The sequence below is a fragment of the Papilio machaon genome, chromosome 20 (assembly GCF_912999745.1).
Source record: "Papilio machaon chromosome 20, ilPapMach1.1, whole genome shotgun sequence".
NCBI lineage: Eukaryota > Metazoa > Arthropoda > Insecta > Lepidoptera > Papilionidae > Papilio > Papilio machaon.
The window spans coordinates 6340268-6360247 of record NC_060005.1 but is presented as its reverse complement, the minus strand read 5'-3'; the positions used below and the strand labels follow the sequence as shown (position 1 = coordinate 6360247).

The 19980-nt window shown below is 35.4% G+C and overlaps 2 protein-coding genes and 1 non-coding gene across 3 annotated transcripts; 1 reads left to right on the top strand and 2 right to left on the bottom strand.

Moving 5' to 3' along the window:
- The first annotated feature begins 1998 nt into the window (after nt 1-1998).
- On the top strand, nt 1999-6290 carry LOC106711510 (sorbitol dehydrogenase). Its single transcript, XM_014503831.2, has 8 exons — nt 1999-2233; nt 2912-2945; nt 3376-3509; nt 3577-3767; nt 4187-4371; nt 4614-4792; nt 5640-5761; nt 5985-6290. The coding sequence occupies exons 1-8, from the start codon at nt 2186-2188 to the stop codon at nt 6130-6132; spliced, it is 1041 nt and encodes a 346-aa protein (XP_014359317.2). The 5' UTR covers nt 1999-2185; the 3' UTR covers nt 6133-6290.
- A 952-nt stretch (nt 6291-7242) lies between these two features.
- On the bottom strand, nt 7243-19524 carry LOC106711379 (Bloom syndrome protein homolog). The gene is made up of 18 exons (XM_045682752.1): nt 19491-19524; nt 19107-19256; nt 17634-17861; nt 16403-17549; nt 15780-15935; nt 15433-15545; nt 15183-15361; nt 14426-14716; nt 13720-13879; nt 12989-13181; nt 12464-12660; nt 12003-12160; nt 11302-11436; nt 10706-10870; nt 9743-9933; nt 9348-9528; nt 8111-8193; nt 7243-7353 (listed from the first exon to the last, which is right to left on the bottom strand). Exons 2-18 carry the CDS (start codon nt 19125-19127, stop codon nt 7250-7252), a joined length of 3702 nt encoding a protein of 1233 aa, XP_045538708.1. The 5' UTR covers nt 19128-19256; nt 19491-19524; the 3' UTR covers nt 7243-7249.
- On the bottom strand, nt 18018-18179 carry LOC123722166. The gene has a single exon (XR_006756436.1). It is a non-coding gene; the product is annotated as a U1 spliceosomal RNA (small nuclear RNA).
- Nucleotides 19525-19980: the final 456 nt, after the last annotated feature.

Below are 19980 nucleotides of genomic sequence, written 5' to 3'. Positions count from 1 at the left end.
GTACTAATTTTTTTATCAAATTGTTTATTGGCAGGATATTAAAATTATATTTGTTTAAGTTATTGAAAATTGTATCGAATTTATTTTCTTTTTTTTTAATGTCTGTGAATTTATTGCCCATATTCCTGAGACTAAAAAAAATAAACAAAAAACAAAGATTTTATTTACTTGTATAATAAATAAATATGTACAATACAAAAAATTAAAAAAAATTGCATTTTCTATTGAAATGCATGTAATGTTGACGAAATACTAATAAGTATTTATTATAAACTAGCTTTTACCCGCGACTCCGTCCGCGCGGAATAAAAAATAGAAAACGGGGTAAAAATTATCCTATGTCCGTTTCCTGGTTCTAAGCTACCTGCCCACCAACTTTCAGTCAAATCGATTCAGCCGTTCTTGAGTTATAAATAGTGTAACTAACACGACTTTCTTTTATATATAGTTAGATACAGGGAATAGAAAAAAAATCTGAACTATATTTCTTATTTTATGGAATTACTGGAGCGACTTCTAGTCATGATATAAACAAATTTCACAGACTTTTTTTTTAAAGATGAATTGTTGAAAATATTTATATCATATGGAATATTTTATTTTTGCACAATTAAACGTTCCTTTAGACAATAATTTGTTTTATTTCTCTCCATTGCCCATTACATTATATGTATAATAAAAAAAATCGCATAATTATTACTATCATCTCGACTTTATCTCGTAAAACATGGTAAAGCCGTTGCAATTGTTTAATTCAGTTATCTTTAAAAATAAATAATATTGCAATGCAGTAGTTCAGTAATTACTGCATTGCAGTGGCACGGTTATTAGGTACCGGACTATAATCTAGCTCTGGTTTCGATCCCCGCTATTTAATGTTGTTTTCTACTTTCATATATATGTTTAGCAAATTTTTAAATGTGAAGGAAAACATCGAAATGGAACCTGTACATATACGCGATGAAATTCAAAGATATGTGTGAAGTCAACCCGCACTGGACCAGCGTTGTTAACTATCACCCTAACATGGGATAGACTTCGAGACCCTCGGTGAGCACATACATATATGAGCTGACGACGAATTACTGCATTTGTCTTATCTTAATTAATCATTTAATTATATAAATATCCTTGGAATTCAGCTTGCAATTAAGAGCCCTGGATTACATTTCTACCTAATTAAGATAATGGATACAAGAAGAGCAAATAAAACGTATCAAGTACAATGCACACCGTTAAATGTCTTGAAAAATGTAGGTACCGAGTTATATCTGGGTATATCAGCTTCTAAACATCGTCAAGGCCATCAAAATTGGACTACTACGGTGGGCGGGACACGTCGCACGCGTGGATGATTGCAGAGTTCCTAAACAAAAATTTCATCGTTACCATCTCGATGGGTGGCATTCCACAACGACGAGGTTTTCACGAAACTTTCTACCTCGCACAGCCGCGTTGTGGAATACTCTGTCCTCGGCGGTATTTCCAAACAGTTACGACTTAGGGACCTTCAAGAAAACAGCGTATACCTTCCTTAAATGCCGGCAGATGTCCATGGGCGTCGGATCAAATAATTCTCGGTCCGTTGCTCGTTTGCCCCTTTCTCCTATAAAAAAAAAAAAAAACGCCTGTGGGAGAGTAAACCGGATGGACGTAGAGCACGTGGTAGGCCGAAGTTGAAATGGCTAGATGACGTCGAGCGCGATCATAAAAATATCAGCATTAAGATCTGGACGCAAAAAGCACAAAGTAGACCAATGTTTAGAAATTTACTTGACCAGGTTCAGGCCCACCCGCAGCTGTAGCGTCTCAGATGATGATGATATCGGCTTTTAGAACTAACTGACTTTATCTCATACCTCACTCGTCAACATCGCTTCAGTCGTTTAGGCTCTAGTCTGTCACAATAGAATTATCATAAATACAAACTAACATCTTTAAATTAGTTACTTATTCGCGATCATGATAAGTGTTGTTGTGAGTGTATGTGTGTAAATTCAGCGAGTGACGCCGGGCACGCTTAGTTAGAATTCCGCAGTTGATTGACGTACAATAAACAATGATTTGAATTTATTCTTAGCATTATCTCGTTTCATTATATTACTTAAATCATATCAATTCGCCAAACGTCACATTTAACTACAGATTCAAGATAAGTACAGACGAGCATTTAAATTATACAAAGATGCACAATTACGCCGCAGTATTATACGGACCTAAAGATTTAAGAATTGTAAGTAGTTATAATTTTCCTTAAATATTTTGAGCAATATAACCATAAGTACCCGCTGACGAAATATCCTTTCAAAGGAAAATGTTCTCTGATTTTAGTCTATTTTAGTCTATTGTTAATGAAAATACTTATTAGATTGATGTAAGTTTTTAAAACGTTTGTGTCAATTTCATAATTAAGCAGAGATTTGACGGATTCTTATTTTAAAATAAATATATTTTTATCACGCACAAAATACTATTCATATTCAAACAATATTCAATCGTTCACGTTGGAAATTTTCTTCATATCCCAGTCCTCATCCCACACAATGGAGGTCGATGCACAAATTTTCTTCCTCCATATCGCTCTATCTTCCGTCATTTGCATTGGAAGTTTTATAAATCACAATGAAATCGCGTATAGACAACAAAAGTACTTTTACCCTATTTAACTTAATTACTTCGAATTGTAAATATAAAAAAATGTTTTTATTGGACAAAAATGTTTACTTTGAAGTTAGGAATTGAGTAGTACTTACAATAAGATTATTAATTTATTAAACGTGCCTCAATGATCTCGCGGGGTCATTGCTGATTTTAAATTACATAACAGTATTTAATCTAAGCTTATTAATATTAACATATATGGTATATTTACTCTAAATATTTATTTCATAGTTTTATATATTTATTTCAGGAAAATTTGCCGGTCCCTGAAATCAATGATAATGGTAAAATTTAATCTTACTAATATTATAAATGTGAAAGTTTAGATGGACGGATGTTTGTTTGTTTGAAGGTATCTCCAGAACGCCTCAACGGATATTAATGAAATTTGGCACAGATGTAGAACATAGTCAACTTATTAAGTTTTTTTTTAATTCCGCGCTGACGGAGTCGCGGGCGATAGCTAGTAACACCATAAATGGAACGGAAAAGTATACAAATACAAATATACTTTATTGTGCACTATCATGGAGTTACAAAAAAAGAAAGTACAATAGGATTTTCACAAAAGGCGGTCTTATCGCTAAGCAGCGATCTCGAGCGAGTATAAAAAGGGAGTGAATTAGATATATGACACCTGATAAATAATTATTAAAGGGTAGTGTACACTGTCCGACATGACGTAGGGAATAGTACTAGGAGATGTTGTTGCAGAGGTGCTGGTCAAGATATCATGTGTGGGCATCTGCGGCACTGACGTGAAGATGTACAGCACCGGCAAGTGCGGGCTGGAGGTGCCCACTGAACCTATGGTGATAGGCCATGAGGGCGCAGGCATTGTTACTAAGGTTTGTTATTGTTACACAAATCGTATCACACTAACCGCCGTTTTTAATTAAAAGATTATTTTTTTAGGTTGGCGCTAACGTGAGACATCTGAAGGTGGGTGACCGCGTTGCAATCGAGCCGACAGCGCCGTGTAAAAGTTGCGAGTTCTGTGTGTCGGGCCGCTACAACCTGTGCGACGAGCCCTCGTATTGCTCCACGCCCGCCGCGCCAGGCAACCTGTCACAGTACTACAAACACGTCGCCGACTTCTGCCACAAGTAATACTGAAAGGATATACACCATATTCTAGTATCTTTGTTTCATAGCATAAATAATATATTCAATCTCAGTTTCGAATGTTTGAAAATTGTTTCTTCAGCAGAGGACACCGTACAGTTTGGGTTTCTATAGGTTGATACCAGGACATTATCTTACTAATATTATAAATCCGAATGTTTAAATGGAACGTTAGATATTTGTTTGAAGGTATCTAGGTACGGAACGGCTCAATAGATCTTGATGAAATGTGGCAAAGATATTGAACATAATCTGGAAGAACACATAGGCTACTTATTACGTTTTTTTTATTCCCCGCGGACGGAGTCGCGGGCGACAGCTAGTAATCTCTAAAAATATATCATCTCTATAAACTTAATTCTGCAAAAGCTGCTGGTCATATATCCTTGACATCTAATAGGTTACCAGATAACCTATCAATGGAGGAAGGCGCTGCTGTCCAGCCCCTAGCCATCGCGATCCACGCCTGCAACCGTGCCGGCATTAAACTTGGCACTAACATGGTTATCTTGGGTGCGGGGCCTATAGGAGTACTCTGCGCTATCACCGCTAAAGCCATGGGCGCAGCCAAGATACTGATGACAGGTAACGATCAAGTGATCATAAATAAAATGTTGACTATTTGAAAGCAACAATATGCTCCTTTTGTACAAATTATCCACGTCTACTGTTGGAAAGAAACGTGATGACACTTTCGTAGAGCGCTATCTCTGTCACACCACAAGCAATGTATAGTGTAAGACAAAGATAACGTTTTTAGGTAGTAACTCTATTTAAAAGTATCGATGTCTTAAATCAGTAAACATGATTATTAATTATATTTCCAGATGTCGTACAATCTCGATTGGATATAGCAAAACAACTGGCTGCAGACTACACTCTTCTTATAAAGAAAGAATACTCCGACGAGGAGGTTGTGGAGAAGATCAGATCAACTCTCGGCGGTAGACCTCGAGTTACTATAGACGCATGCGCATTTCCTTCCGCACAACGCGTTTCTATGCTGGTGTGTTTATAAAGATTCATCATCATCAGCTCACTATACGTCCCCACCGAGGTGCTCGGAGCCTACCCCAAGTTAGGGGTGACTAGGCCATAGTCAACCTCGCTGGCCCAGTACGGGTTGACTTCACACATATCTTTGAATTTCTTCTCAGATATGTGCAGCATCTCGATGTTTCCCTTCATTGTAATAACATCGAATATATGTACATATGTAAATCGAAAAACACATTGGTACATGTCGGGATTCGAACCCAGGACCTGCAGATTGCGAGTCAAGTTCTTAACCCCTGAGCCAACGTATACGCTTGTAAAGATTATTTTCATATAATTACATTTAGGTAACTTATTACTTCAAATATCTTGATAGCCCAAGGTCATCGGCGTGTTGCGTAGTTCCCTCCCCTCTCATCCCGCTACAAAGATTGTGTTATCTCAATACATTTATAGTATGTTTATAACATTATTTAACTACGGAAATTAAATTAAAAAATACAAGTATATTATGTACCGTGCTATTTAGTAAATAGCGTTTCTTCAAATTAAATACATGAAAAGATTCCTAATTTCGATTGTCCCTAGTGTTCAAATTAGGCAATTATGTTTTGAAAACTATGTCAAACTAGCTTTTACCCGCGACTCCGTCCGCGCGGAATAAAAAATAAAAAACGGGGTAAAAATTATCCTATGTCCGTTTCCTGGTTCTAAGCTACCTGGCCACCAATTTTCAGTCAAATCGATTCAGCCGTTCTTGAGTTATAAATAGTGTAACTAACACGACTTTCTTTTATATATATAGATTTAGACATTTTAAACACTGCAGTTGAAATATAATTTCCTTATAACATCAGGTGACAAAGAAGGGCGGTACCATATTGATAGTGGGTGTGGGCGACACCACAGTAGAGGTGCCGCTGTCGGGTGCCGTGCTGCGAGAGATAGACGTCAAAGGTTCCAACAGGATACTTAACACGTATGTATCATTTTGACACATAGAGTACTTAAGTGGAACTTTAGTGTTGATTTAGTAAGAGAAATCTACATTAAGGTGTTAATGGTAAATTCACTCTCAAGTGCAGTAGTAATTTGGTTTTTAAATAATAAAAAAAAAGCTTTTTTTATCTTGTGTGCATTTTTTTTATTCCGCGCGGACGGAGTCGCGGGTAAAAGCTGGTATATAATAAACATTTCCACAGTTATGGTCCAGCGATAGCGGCAGTGTCCAGTGGCGCTATAGATCTGAAACCCTTCATCACTCACCACTACCCTCTGGAGAAGACAGAGGAAGCCATCTTACTCGCCAAAACAGGCGCCGCCATGAAGATTATTATACATCTCAAATAAATGAATAGGGTATTTTTCTTACCCCTATATCGATCTGTTACTAAGAAAAGACAAGTTGGAAAATAGAATTGTAATATTGAATGATTTCTGTTCTTATTGAATGATCTTTCATTCATTCATTCACTCATTTATTATGACTAAGGAATGTATTCAAATACAAATTACTTGTATCTCTTTTGAATTAAGCGCCTGACTTAATTATCATAGCAAAACATTACATCTTAGGGTCCGTTTACACAGATCGGGGTTTAGAGCAGAGCAGATTTTTTATTATAAATAATAATTTAAATACGAACCTTTATACGTGTACTTTGTACAAGTAAACGTAAAAAACGTGAAAAGTAAAATTAAATCTTGTTTCAATCACAAAGCTTAATATAATCTATATATATAAAAGAAAGTCGTGTTAGTTACACTATTTATAACTCAAGAACGGCTGAATCGATTTGACTGAAAATTGGTGGGCAGGTAGCTTAGAACCAGGAAACGGACATAGGATAGTTTTTACCCTGTTTTCTATTTTTTATTCCGCGCGGACGGAGTCGCGGGTAAAAGCTAGTTTCCAATAAAAATGTAGCTCTGCTCAGGTCTGTGTGAAAGTACCTTTATGAAAAATTATAATTCGCTTATAAAATTTAGGAATAATAAAAACAAATATGAAAAAGGCAAAAATTTATTAAATTACATTTTTATACTAAAATTATTCGATTTAATTCATTTAAAATATTAAATTTTTATGACATATTTTGAACTTTATTAATTACGTATTGAGTATGCGGAGTGAGAGAGACGAATGCATTAGTATACAAGTGTGAAAGAGACAACTATCTAAAACAATTCAGTACACGAATTCTTGCATATTTCATTAATTATAAATAAAATAGCTAATATTTATAACAATTTAAGACAAAAAAAAAGTATGAAAATATAAGAGAGAAATAAAAACAATCGCATTTTAATTTTAAACTGGTTAAGTATTATTTAAATCTTATTTTCAATATTAATATTTTATTATTTACTTTAAAAATACATTCATCAGTCATTCGAGTTTATATATTTCTTAGTCATAAAAAAAAAACTTTAACAAAATTAAATAAAATGTACGTATGTTTGTGGGTCATATGAGATTTAGTTTAGAGGTCTTAAAGACCCCAGGGCGTGTGTTGAGAGACACAGCGGTGTTACTGCGAGGTACCGGCATATTACCAAGTCTACTGCCAGCTGGTAACAATAAACAATAAAAATATTTTATTAAATGTTCTCTCAGAATTAAAAAAAATCTCTAAATTTATACAATAAGATAAGATTGAGAATAAGTTTATGATTGATTTATATTAAATAAAAAACATTATTAACATCAAATTTTGGTAGTTTTTACTAATATAATGTTCGTAAGAAATACTCAACCAGTAATCATGTCGTATGTAATTGTGTACAAATATAGGGAACTTTTAAGTTAACTGCAAAACTTCCGTTAAACTCAACTTCCGTTAATTTAGTCTGTTAATCGTTACATTAGAAACTTGGAAGTTTACTGCATTCATAATTTTACACTTTATCTAATATTGACTAATACCACTAACTGACTCTAGGTTCAATTGCAATTAAAATATATATATTGCAGTGAAAAGATCAAATTAATATGTTATAGAATGTAAAGTGAAATTAATGTGTGAAACAAGTGTCGTCACAATAAGTGTGAAATTGTAAATTCAATTTACAAAAGTGTGTACAATTCGTGCAAATTATCAAGTCATCAAAATATCTTTTCACTTGATATTTCTCTCAGCCCCAAAAGGAGTATAATTTTGGTATGGTTAACTATTAACGATTAACTTTAACTTGCGTTAAGTTTTCGAGAATTTAACACTTTAACGATTAAGTTAATTTTTTAATTAACGAATCAATGATTAACGAAGTTTTTGATTAACTGTGCCCACCTGTAATAATAATATTTGTATGTATGTATATAACTAACCAGCAGATGTAGCTCCGCGCGCTGTGTACGCGCCGCGCGCCGCCTTCCTCTTGCCGGGAGATGAACGCTTCTTGCTTTTGTATCTAGAGAGATGAGGAAAATATTTAATTGTTACATCTTATTATGTCATCATCATCATCATCAGCTCACTATACGTCCCCACTGAGGAGGAGCCGACCCTAAGTTAGGGGTGACTAGGCCATAGTCAACCACAGCCAAGTGCGGATTGACTTTACACATATAATTGAATTTCTTCTCAGATATGTGCAGCATCACGATGTTTTCCTTCACCGTAAGAACGTCGGATAAATGTATATATGTAAATTGAAAAACACATTGGTACATGACGGGATTCAAACTCAGGACCTGCAGATTGCAAGTCAAGTGCTTAACCCCTGAACCACCGACGCTCTACGCTCTACGCTTATTATGTGATTTTACTTGAAAAAATAAGATGGATGTTTGTTTGATGGTATCTCCGGAACAGCTCTACAAATGTTGATGTAATTTGTCACAGATGTAGAATATAGTCTGGAAGAACACATAGACTACTTATTAAGTTTTTTTTAATTCTTCAAGAACGAAGTGGCGGGGCTTAAAAGATCTAAAATTATACTCCTTATTAAATAATTTAATAGCATCAAACTATTTTACTACTTAACTACTTTGTAATATTTTCTCTAATTACTAATTCAACTACAGTGAAACTTGTATATGTATACATATTGTTGTCACTTGTATACATATTGTAGTCCCTTGTATACATATCGTAGTCCCTTGTATACATATCGTAGTCACTTGTATACATATCGTAGTCACTTGTATACATATTATAGTAACTTGTATACATATAGTAGTAACTTGTATACATATCGTAGTCACTTGTATACATATCGTAGTCGCTTGTATACATATAGTAGTAACTTGTATACATATCGTAGTCCCTTGTATACATATCGTAGTCACTTGTATACATATTATAGTAACTTGTATACATATAGTAGTAACTTGTATACATATCGTAGTCACTTGTATACATATTATAGTAACTTGTATACATATTGTTGTCACTTGTATACATATTGTAGTCCCTTGTATACATATCGTAGTCGCTTGTATACATATCGTAGTCACTCGTATACATATTATAGTAACTTGTATACATATCGTAGTCACTTGTATACATATTGTAGTTTCTATTTCATCAATAAAAAATGAAAGTATGATGTATAGTGACCTCTTCCTGACGCCACCCCGAGCTCGGTGTTGTCTTCGTCGTGCAGGAGTGCAGGACTCCCTCAGTGCTGCTCGCGCCTCACTCCCCCAATCCGGATCCGAACCTGATGCTGTACTCTTGAACTCATCCTCCTCCTTCTTATCCTCAGCCTCCAGCTCGTCTTGGTATTGCATTAAAAGACCTAGAAAAGGGTAAACACGTTACAGAAACTTCTAGAAACTTGGATTAATAAATTTAAACTTACAACGCCATCTATTAGAAACTCCTGTGAAACATAAAACTACTCCAAAATGTATCTCGTATTATCACCGAAAATGGAAGCAATTTTGAAAGAGGTCTGTGAGAAGAAAACAGACGTAGTTTAGTATTGAAAATGAATTTAGTTAGTTAGTTACCCATCTTCTCGTGGGAGTACGCTGTGGTGATGGTGAGGAGACGTGCACCATATTTGTCATAGTTGGCGCGTGTGACGTGCGGCAAAGCCTGCATGTGAGCTGCAGACTCCGGCAGACGTACTGACATAGCTCGCAGTGCTGCCTGCGGGAACACCGCCGCCAGGGACACGCCTCGTGCTGCACCCATCTCCCTAAAACATATATATATATATATATATTGTTAGGACTGTTGAGGGTAGCCACACAAAAGGTTTTATAAGGAAGCGTGCGCTGCTGCTCGAGGCAGTCTCTTTCCATCCGTCATTGCGGAACGTCTGACATTTTTGTTTATTTACGTTCGGTTTGAGATTATCCTATTGCGAGGATTATTTAGAAGTAGAGTTAAATTCACTATTTTGCTGTTAATTTATTTCTTTTAAAATATATAAATAAAAAAAAAAACATCTATTTCATAAATTAAAAAATTAATACTCGTTTATACTAAGGCGATATATCCATTACTGAAACGCATCTATTAAGATTAATTAATGAACTACCCCCAGGTTTGGTAAAATGCATAACACCAAAAAACATTAAGCGTAAGCTAAAATATTATTTATGTACGCAAGATGGTCACTTTAGCGCTAGTGACAAACCACTGCGGTTTATATAGCGTTAATTAATTGTAATATTTTTATTGTAAAATTGTATTTTGGTAATAAAAAAAAAAGAAATATTTAATATTTTCTATAAGCAAATGAATCAAAAGTCTTTCGAAGCCGGATCTAAAATATGGTCCTTCGAGCCGGATCAATTTTGACACACAGTTGATTACTTAACATATATATATATATATGTATATATATATATATATATATGTATATATATATATATATATATATATATATATATATATATATATATATATATATATGTATATATATATACACACATATATATATATAGATATATAATGTTAGTGACCTGCAAGCCTCCACGAGGTCAGCATAGCAACGCTCCTCAATACGTTTGATGAGTGCGCTGATGTGTGTGGTCTGTCCATCCTCAGCACTGACTACTGGCGTCACCAAGCTCGTCTTACGTTCCATCTTCATGGGGAACACCACACGTAAACCACCTGACATCAGTCTGAAATGACAAATAGTAACTGTTCACTAAACAAAAAAATCTACTTCTAGACCTAGACCTGTGTTTAATTACATCATCAACTCATCTGGCTAGTGTTTGTTATATCCTAGCAGAAGACTACAGTTTAATTGGAATGGTCAAATACATAATAGTATACTAACTGTCGCCTGCGACTTCGTCCGTGCGAAATAAAAAAAAACCTTCATAATAGTTTATGTTTACTTCGATACTATGTTTTATACTAAACATTAACGAGATCCGTTAAGCCATTGCGGAAATATGTAATAACATCCATCCATCCATCCATACATATAACTATACTTTCGCATTTTTCATATTTGTAAAAAATAAGATATCAAATGTGCTGACATTTTAAAATATAAAAAAATTGTGTAATTGTGTAGCTGTGTAATTGTGTAATGTGTACAGACTTGTCAACGTTAGGTCCAAGCTGCAGGTAAGCTGTGGCGATGTCATTGTTGACCACGAGCCGCTCAGCGAGTGCTCCGCGCACCACCAGCTGACGTAACAGTCTCTGTGCTGCTCCGCGCTCCCACGACTTACATCTTGTTACAACATACGTCACATTGTTAATATCGACAGTTTATAAACTGACAGGAACATTCACAAATTTATATTTAAAGAACACAAAACATACTATAATTACATTTTTTAAGGACTAGCTTTTACCCGCGACTCCGTCCGCGCGGAATAAAAAATAGAAAACGGGGTAAAAATTATCCTATGTCTTTTCCTGGTTCTAAGCTACCTGCCCACCAATTTTCAGTCAAATCGATTCAGCCGTTCTTGAGTTATAAATAGTGTAACTAACACGACTTTCTTTTATATATATAGATAATCAATTTTTAAATTACAATATAAAGTGTAAATCAACTCTGAACCGGTTCTAAAGTTCAAAATATATAGACTTAAACTGTTGAGCTACGACTCATAAATTAAATTGACAGCTCAGCACCAACTAGCCAAAGCCAACTAGGTCCAAATTGAGCTGAACCGATTCACTGATCTGATTTAAACATGTGTACCGTTCTCTGAACTGTAGATTAATTTTAGTTTAGTAACCCTATGCCTAAATAGTAAAAATGTTTCACAAATGTAGTGTATATCTGACCTGCCATGCAGCGGACTGTCTCTCAGGTCCGCCAGCCGCTGCTGGTTGGAGCCGCGCAGTACATCAGCCAGCTGCAGCAGTGTGAATGTCGTCCTGTTAGCATTCAGCTGACGCACGCAACGCACTATCAACTTGCAATCCTCCGTCACGTCCACCGGCTGACAATACATTAAAATATAGTGCACATTGCACAAAATATAGTATACATTGCACAAAACACAATCCTAATTACACAACATATTAAACAGCGCACAAAAATTTTGTGTATACCTTTAATTAGTTGAGTAATACTAGTAATATTGTAAATGACAAATAATTTAGCAAATAAATAAACAAATTATAGTGCACAAATACACCTATATTGCACGAAATTGTACAAGAACACATTACACAAAACTTAGTAGATTTACACAAAACCTAATACACAATACATAAAATAACACCAAAGTACACAAACTCACCGTGTAGGAGCGTGCGCTGAGACAGTTGTCGCAAGCGGTGAGAGGATCCTTCGCGCACTCCTCCTTGCTGAACCTCTCCCCGAGGTAGGAGAGGACTTGCGCGCGTCTGCACTCTGTCACACTCTCACACACCTCTACCATACGTAGCAAGTTCTCTATGTGCACGCGCTTCGACTCCGGACTCGCGTTGCGTTCCACTGACAAAATCACTCATAGTCGTTAAGTGTACCTTTAGTGTAGATTAACATTTGTAACTTATGAGTACAAAATGCACCAAATTGAGTATCACATTGCACAAAATTGAGAACACAATCTTACTAATATTACAAATGCGAATGTTAAGATGGATGGATGTTTGTTGGATGGTATCTCCAAAAGGACATCGTGGATCTCGTTGAAATTTGGCATAGATTTAGAACATAACCTAGAGAAACACATAAATAGGCTATTAAGTTTTTTTTTTATTTCCGTGCGGACGAAGTCAGCAACTGTAACAAGATAAAGACAAGTTGTAGGTATACTCACAGTCGAGCAGCCGCCTGTACCTGATGACGTCGCTGTAGGAGTAGTACATGAGGCAGGTGGCGAGGTCTCCGTCCCGTCCGGCGCGGCCCGCCTCCTGGTAGTAGCCCTCCACTGACTTGGGCAGGCTGTGGTGGATCACAAAGCGCACGTCCGCCTTGTCCACGCCCATACCGAACGCGATCGTCGCGCAGATCTGTTAAACCCGGTTTACATTATTCCAGTCCTGCGATCGACATTGCTGGATTACAACTGGAAATATGTAAACACTTTTTCCTAGTAGACCAGGCATTGCTATAACTTTTAGGAGGGACTTTTATATAAGTATTTTCAAGGTTACTTTTGATTTTTTTTTTTCACTAAAATAATTATTTTACTAATTTGTTATTAGTTTAATTTTTAGAGATATATTTGCTATAATTATATTATTTATAGTAAATCTTACTAACATTATAAATACGACAGTATAGATGGATGGATGGATATTTGAAGATATCTCGAAAACGACTTAACGGATCTTGAAATTCAGCACAGATGTAGAACATAGGAAGAACACATAGGCTACTTATTACGTTTTTTTTAAATTCCGCGTTAACGAAACGGGCAACAGCTAGTATAATATAAACAGCCAACTTTAAAAACCCCGATAATAAAAATATGACATCGAAGGACAAATTCCTTTCTCTATTTTGACTATAGAGATTGAATAGTAATACATAGTAATGTATACATACAACTTTATGTTTGTCAGCGACCCAGCTGGCCTGCACAGTCTCGCGCTTCTTGTCCGCGAGTCCTGCGTGATATGCAGCAGCCTGAATACCTGCCTTGCGCAACTCTGACGTCACCAGCTCGCACTCCTTGCGCGACAAGCAGTACACTATGCCCGAGTCCCTACACAATGATGCCAACAAAACAAATATCTTGAGATATTCCATGCGTAGCGAGATAGCCCACTTTTAGTCCTCTTTCCCTTCCCACCTTTTTCTTATTAGGAAGGGATGGGAAGGAGAAGTGGCTTTGGCGGAAGAGGGGACGCACAGGAAGAAGTATCCTATTTCTGTGCGTCCCCTTCTCCGTTGATTAAAGGTAGGCAACGCTACTGCATTTGTGGATGTCTATGGGCAACGGTCGCCTCGCTATTGCGGCGAATCAAGGTGGCCGTTTGTTCGTTTGCCTACTTATAATATAAAAAAAAATGAAATGTTGGAGAAGTGTTTTGCTTCAAATATTTTTTTAAATTTACAACATTTTACTATTATTATAAATGCGAATGTTTGGATAGATGGATTGAAGGTATCTCCAAAACGGCTCAACGGATCTCGATTAAATTTCGCATAGATGTAGAACATAGTCTGGAAGATCACATAGACTACTCACTACGTTGCTAGTTTTAGGATAATTTGCAATTAATGATTAAGGTTTTACATTAAGTTATACCTAAAGAATTTCTCCTTGATAATCTTGGCAATATCTTGATTGACGAGTTTTGGTCGTTTCTCTAGGATCCTATAGGCGAGGTTCGGTCTGTTGAAGCTGCAGAGGAACCACTTGCAGGCGGTGACCTTCAGCTGGTGCAGGATGTCCATCCTGACGCGCGGGGTGGCGGTGGCGGTGAGAGCCATCATGTTGGTGGTGGGGTACCGCTCTCGCAGGATGAAGAGCCGCTTGTAGTCAGGTCGGAAGTCGTGCCCCCATTGGGACACGCAGTGAGCCTCGTCGATAACGAACCTGGATAACGTGATAACTAACCTTCTTACATATTTTCCCTTGACCCCGTTATTGTTCTAAAAAGAAGAAAGAAACTGGCACCTTCGGGCAACATTCTTCTTATGCCGTATATTTCTTCCGTAATGTATTATTATATGACATAAAGTAATCTGGCTGTAGTATTAAAAAAGTCATATTTGCATTGCTAACAACGAAAAACCAATATGTAAAATATTTGTCTGTCGGTATATCCGCGCTTTTGGGATTACCCGGAACAGCAGGACCGATTTTGACAGGAAGTTAGTTAATGCACACGGGGATATCAAAGGGATTTTTTTTTAATTCTGCGCTGACGAATTTGTATGCGACCGAGGGTTAATAATTAATTTGAAAAACATATAAAGTTTAAGGTTTGTCGTTTTGAATGTACTCCAGCAGTTTCAATCAGTATTACTATTGTGAATCAAAGATATAGTTGTAATTATACCTGGCTATCTTTCCCCGGGAGTACAATGTGTCGAGCATGGCCTGAAACTTGGGCGAGTTGCTGATCTTCTCCGGCGTTACGTACAACAACTTGAGCGGCGGCTCGCGTAATGACAGCTTGTGGTAGATGTCGTCGCACACCGCCAGCGACACGTCACCAGACATGTGAGCCGCCGGGATCTAAACCACATTCACCATTCAGTCATTCGGTCATTTGACTCATACATTCAGTCATACAATGTTGTACTCACGTCGAGTGAGAGCAGCTTGTTGACCTGGTCGAGTATGAGTGACTTGAGCGGGGACACGACGATTGTCACTCCCGGGCTCAGTATCGCCGGCAACTGGTAGCACAGCGACTTGCCTGACACATACACACAAAACTGCATGTCGAACATACACACTCATACAGAACAGTGCATCTAAACCATGTCTAAATAATTCATTCGTCCTTCGCAAGTCACTAAAATTGTACATTTTGGTACCAAAATAGCTTTAATTAGTTTATTTTTCATAAAAAAATCATTTTCAACTTTAAAAATGTTCCTTTTTCTTTCCATTTACATGATTTTCTAAGTAATTATGTTACATAACTTACCTCCTCCCGTGGGCATAAGCACGAAGCAATCGTGTCCGAGCAGCGTGGCATTGATGACCTGCAGCTGGTTGGGCCTGAAGGACTTGAGACCGAACCTCTCTCGGAACATTTCCATCATAGGGATAGAGTGAGGGTAGTTTAAGCCATCAAACTCGCCTACAACACAACTATAGTTTATCTACTTCCCATATAACTAGCTAGAAAACATCTATAAAACCACTTTCATATATTTTTCTCATATCAAACTTAAAAATAGCCGAAAATAAGTGACGTAGACCCAGCAAACATAGTTTATCCATATATAAAAGTTAAGTGTGGACAACCCTCATAACTTAGAGATATGAAAAATAGTAGCCGATTCTCAGACCTACTACATATGCATATAAAATTTCATAAAACTTGATCAAATCGTTTCAGGGGATCATGGTAACAAACATTGTGACACAAGATAAGATGAAATTTTTAAATAATGGTAGCTAATTTCATAAATATAGGAGAAAAAAGAGTTATCAGAAATATTTAAAAATTACAAGGTAATGCAATTTGTACATAGTTAAGGGTTTGGATTGCAAAGATATAAACGAAATCACAATATACAATAACTATAAATATAAAGGATTTACCTGTGATTCCATCATTTTGTGTGCCTGCATGAAAATCGCCCATTCCTTCGTATTTAGTTGTCTCTTTAACAACTGACTGATCCATCAAGTCTATTACGTCTTTTTCAACTGGTACTATATCGTCTTCGAAGTCTTCTATCCTGTATTCTGGCCATCCATCTTCGTCTACTGGTATTTCTTTATTATTAATATTAACACTGCCACTATTTGGTAATGAATCACTTATATTTATAACAGCTGTAGAACTTTCTGGTAGTAAGTCTGTCTCATCGTCCATATCTATAGGTACTTCGTAATCGTTTACTTCGTCTACGTCATCGTTTACGTCATTATTTTTTACCCCCGTTGATATTATAGTTCGGGAATCGTCAAATTCCATTAAAGAACTCTTACTTATATGTGAAGCTTGAAATTTAACTGAACTATTTTCTATCGGTACAAACTTCGTCGGTTTCACATCTGGTAATGGTTTCAGATTTTCTGCAGCAGTTTTTAATCTTTCTAATGTATTAGATGGTACATCTTTTATAGATTTAGGTTGATCGTCGTTGGTTCGAGACGGTCTTTTAAAAACGAATCTGCCTTTGCTTTTATTAACGCTATCTGATATACTATCGTTACTGTCTAATGATTGTACACTTGAATCTAGGTTAGAAATTATTGGTGATGTTGCATCGAAAGATAATGCTTTTTTAGCTATTATTTCTGAATAGATAGTTTTATGTGGCTTATTTTTAGTATTATTAAATATATCAGGAGTTGAAGTTTCAGGTTTTGATTTATTGTGAGTATTTTTTCTTTTATTAATTAAATTACTTGATTCCAAATCAAAATCTTCTAGATCACTGTCTTTGTCATCTATTGCTGGTTGGGAATTATTGTAATTTGTAATCTGTGAATTATTTATACTCATAGGTGGCGATTCAGAAAATTCCTGTGATGTTTTTATACGTGATTTTTTATTAATAATATATTTTAATTTAGCTCCAATATGTTTCATTTCTGTATAAACTTTGGAATCATATCCTGGGAATTTTTCCTTTATACAATTTGGTATTCTATCGAATGCACTACTAATTTTTTCTAGTAATTCTATGTACATTGATTTACAATCGTCTAAGTCATTGCTAATATCACAGTTCTCATCCTAGAAATATAAATTAATACCTTATTATTACTTCTGTTTAAATATTAAAGTTTATACAAATAAAAATATAACATAAGTTAATACCTTTCCGGATTTTCTTAAAGCAGGATGTGATGATATTTTCTTAAGCAAACCTGATACGGAGTCATCTAGTTTCAAGTTTTTTAGCGGATCTTTATCTTTTACTGGACTTATCTTTTTCGGTGTATGTAACCTTTTTTCATTTGTTGTAATTTTCTTCTTATTTGATGAAATGCTTTTTGTTAATTTAATGTTTTCGGGTGAAGGTGTTTTTTCGTTGAATGAAATGTCCTTAAAAATAAATAGTTTATTTTTTATTTAAAGCATCATAGACAATTAAAAATCATGATTGATAAATAGCTATATATCAAAACAGTAGTTTGTATTTTTAATAATTATTATATGACTGAAGCGTTTATTTCAGTCCCTATTATAAGTTGTTTAATGGGGGGACGGCGCGTACGCAGTCCCCACTACCAAAAATTACGCGTCCGAGTTATCCGCATTAGGGATAATCGCAGGGGTCAACCCAACCGCAGTGCAATGGAGGGGCCTCGCCCTGGGGGAACCGCCTTCGTGATCACGGTAGCCCCTACGCCAGGTAAGTATGCTTTGACTGCGGCGCGCCGCTCACCTCATTCGCATCTCGGTATACTCTACATCGCGATTTGTTAAAACTCATGTGTGTGCACCGCCATCTATCGTAAACACAAGTCACTACAAATGTACACGATTTTGTGATATTGAACAAATGCTGTATTTTTAAGAAACAAATATAAAAATAACAAATTTCGTAATTAAGTTTTAATTAAACTATTAATAATAAATTAAATTAAAGTTAATAGTGTTATTTTACTTTGAAGGTTATTTCAAAGATAATTTTAAATTTAGAATACAGCACCATCTATTGAGCAGAATGTACAAAAAATGAAAGTAAGCTTTCCTCAAGTTATTAAATCTATCAAGGCCCATTTTAATTTGAATACAAATAATTTAGAAACATATGTATTTCTATAGAAAACTATAGAAAAGAGACTGTATGGGTATTGCAATGAATATCCACAGTCATAACACACATAAATAAAAATACAGTCAAACTTCGATAAGCAAGAGTTCAAGGGACCATATTATTCTCGCTTATGCAGGTTTCTCTGAACCGAGTTTCACACATATGGAGATTGACTGGAAAATGACTCTCGCTTATCCAGATTGGAATGTGTTTACATTTTAGCTCTTGGTAGTGACAAAAAGTATGACAATATCGACGCTGGAAAGCGTAAACACTGTAACCCCGAAAGTATGAACTTTACAGGAGAGCCAAAAAATGATAACTCGTGAGCTGATACGCCTACAAGCATGCGGTATTTAGCAATGTTGTGTAGTTTGTGCTAACCTATAATAAAATCATTATTGTTTGATAATGATTGAAATTATTAATGTGTGAAAAACATATTCGCGATTTCAAGGGTTTGCCACAGTTACATTATCTCTATAGTATTTTTTTTAAGAAATATATTTTAACTTATAAAAACTTACCACATCCATAGCATCAAACATATCATTGCTTTGGTTTTCATTAACTTTTACTATTTCATTCAGCTTATTATTTTGTGGTGTAGTTTCGAAATTATTTATATTGTGATTTGTTAACAAACTCGGTGATGTCCTGCCATTGGTCAATGGATCCTGAAATGTTACATATAAACACTTTTAATATAAAATATATAACTAAAGAATCTACATTAATGTTACAGTGAGAAATGTATTTTATAGATATAAATTATATCAGAACTAAAGTATATAATGCAGTACATAGTAAATAAATAATTCTTATATTATGGGAGGATAATATTTTAGTTACTTATTTTCAATATATTTTATTTATTGATTATTGATATATATAGTTAAATGGTTACTTACATCATGGTTTTTGTTTTCAGCGTTAGTTTTGAATGGTGGAGTCCCTGAAAATGAGTATTAAATCATTTGTTTAACCCATTAAATGCTACTTAAATTTTATATACTGCAGTTACCTTCATATTGGAATCAGTGGTAATGAATGTGTTAACAAATAAAGACAAAATTTTTAGTAACAAAATAATTAAACATAGTTGGTATATTAACATTGTGTCTGCTTAGAAAATCTATCTATTCTAACAAATATTGAAACGAAATGAAAACAATGCACAAGTCAGTGTACACAAAAAAATTATGACTCCCTTTCTTTTGTTTTTTTTTAATAATTGTGATTTAGTTTTATTTAACTTTTTAATAAAACATACTCACAAGTTGCTGTTGCAGCGGATGACAATGTTTTTGATTTCCAAACAAACTTAGATTTCTTCTCTGAGGCCAGCTCATTTGTTTCTCTAGAATATTCCAAAGTAAATACAATGAATCATAAATAGTC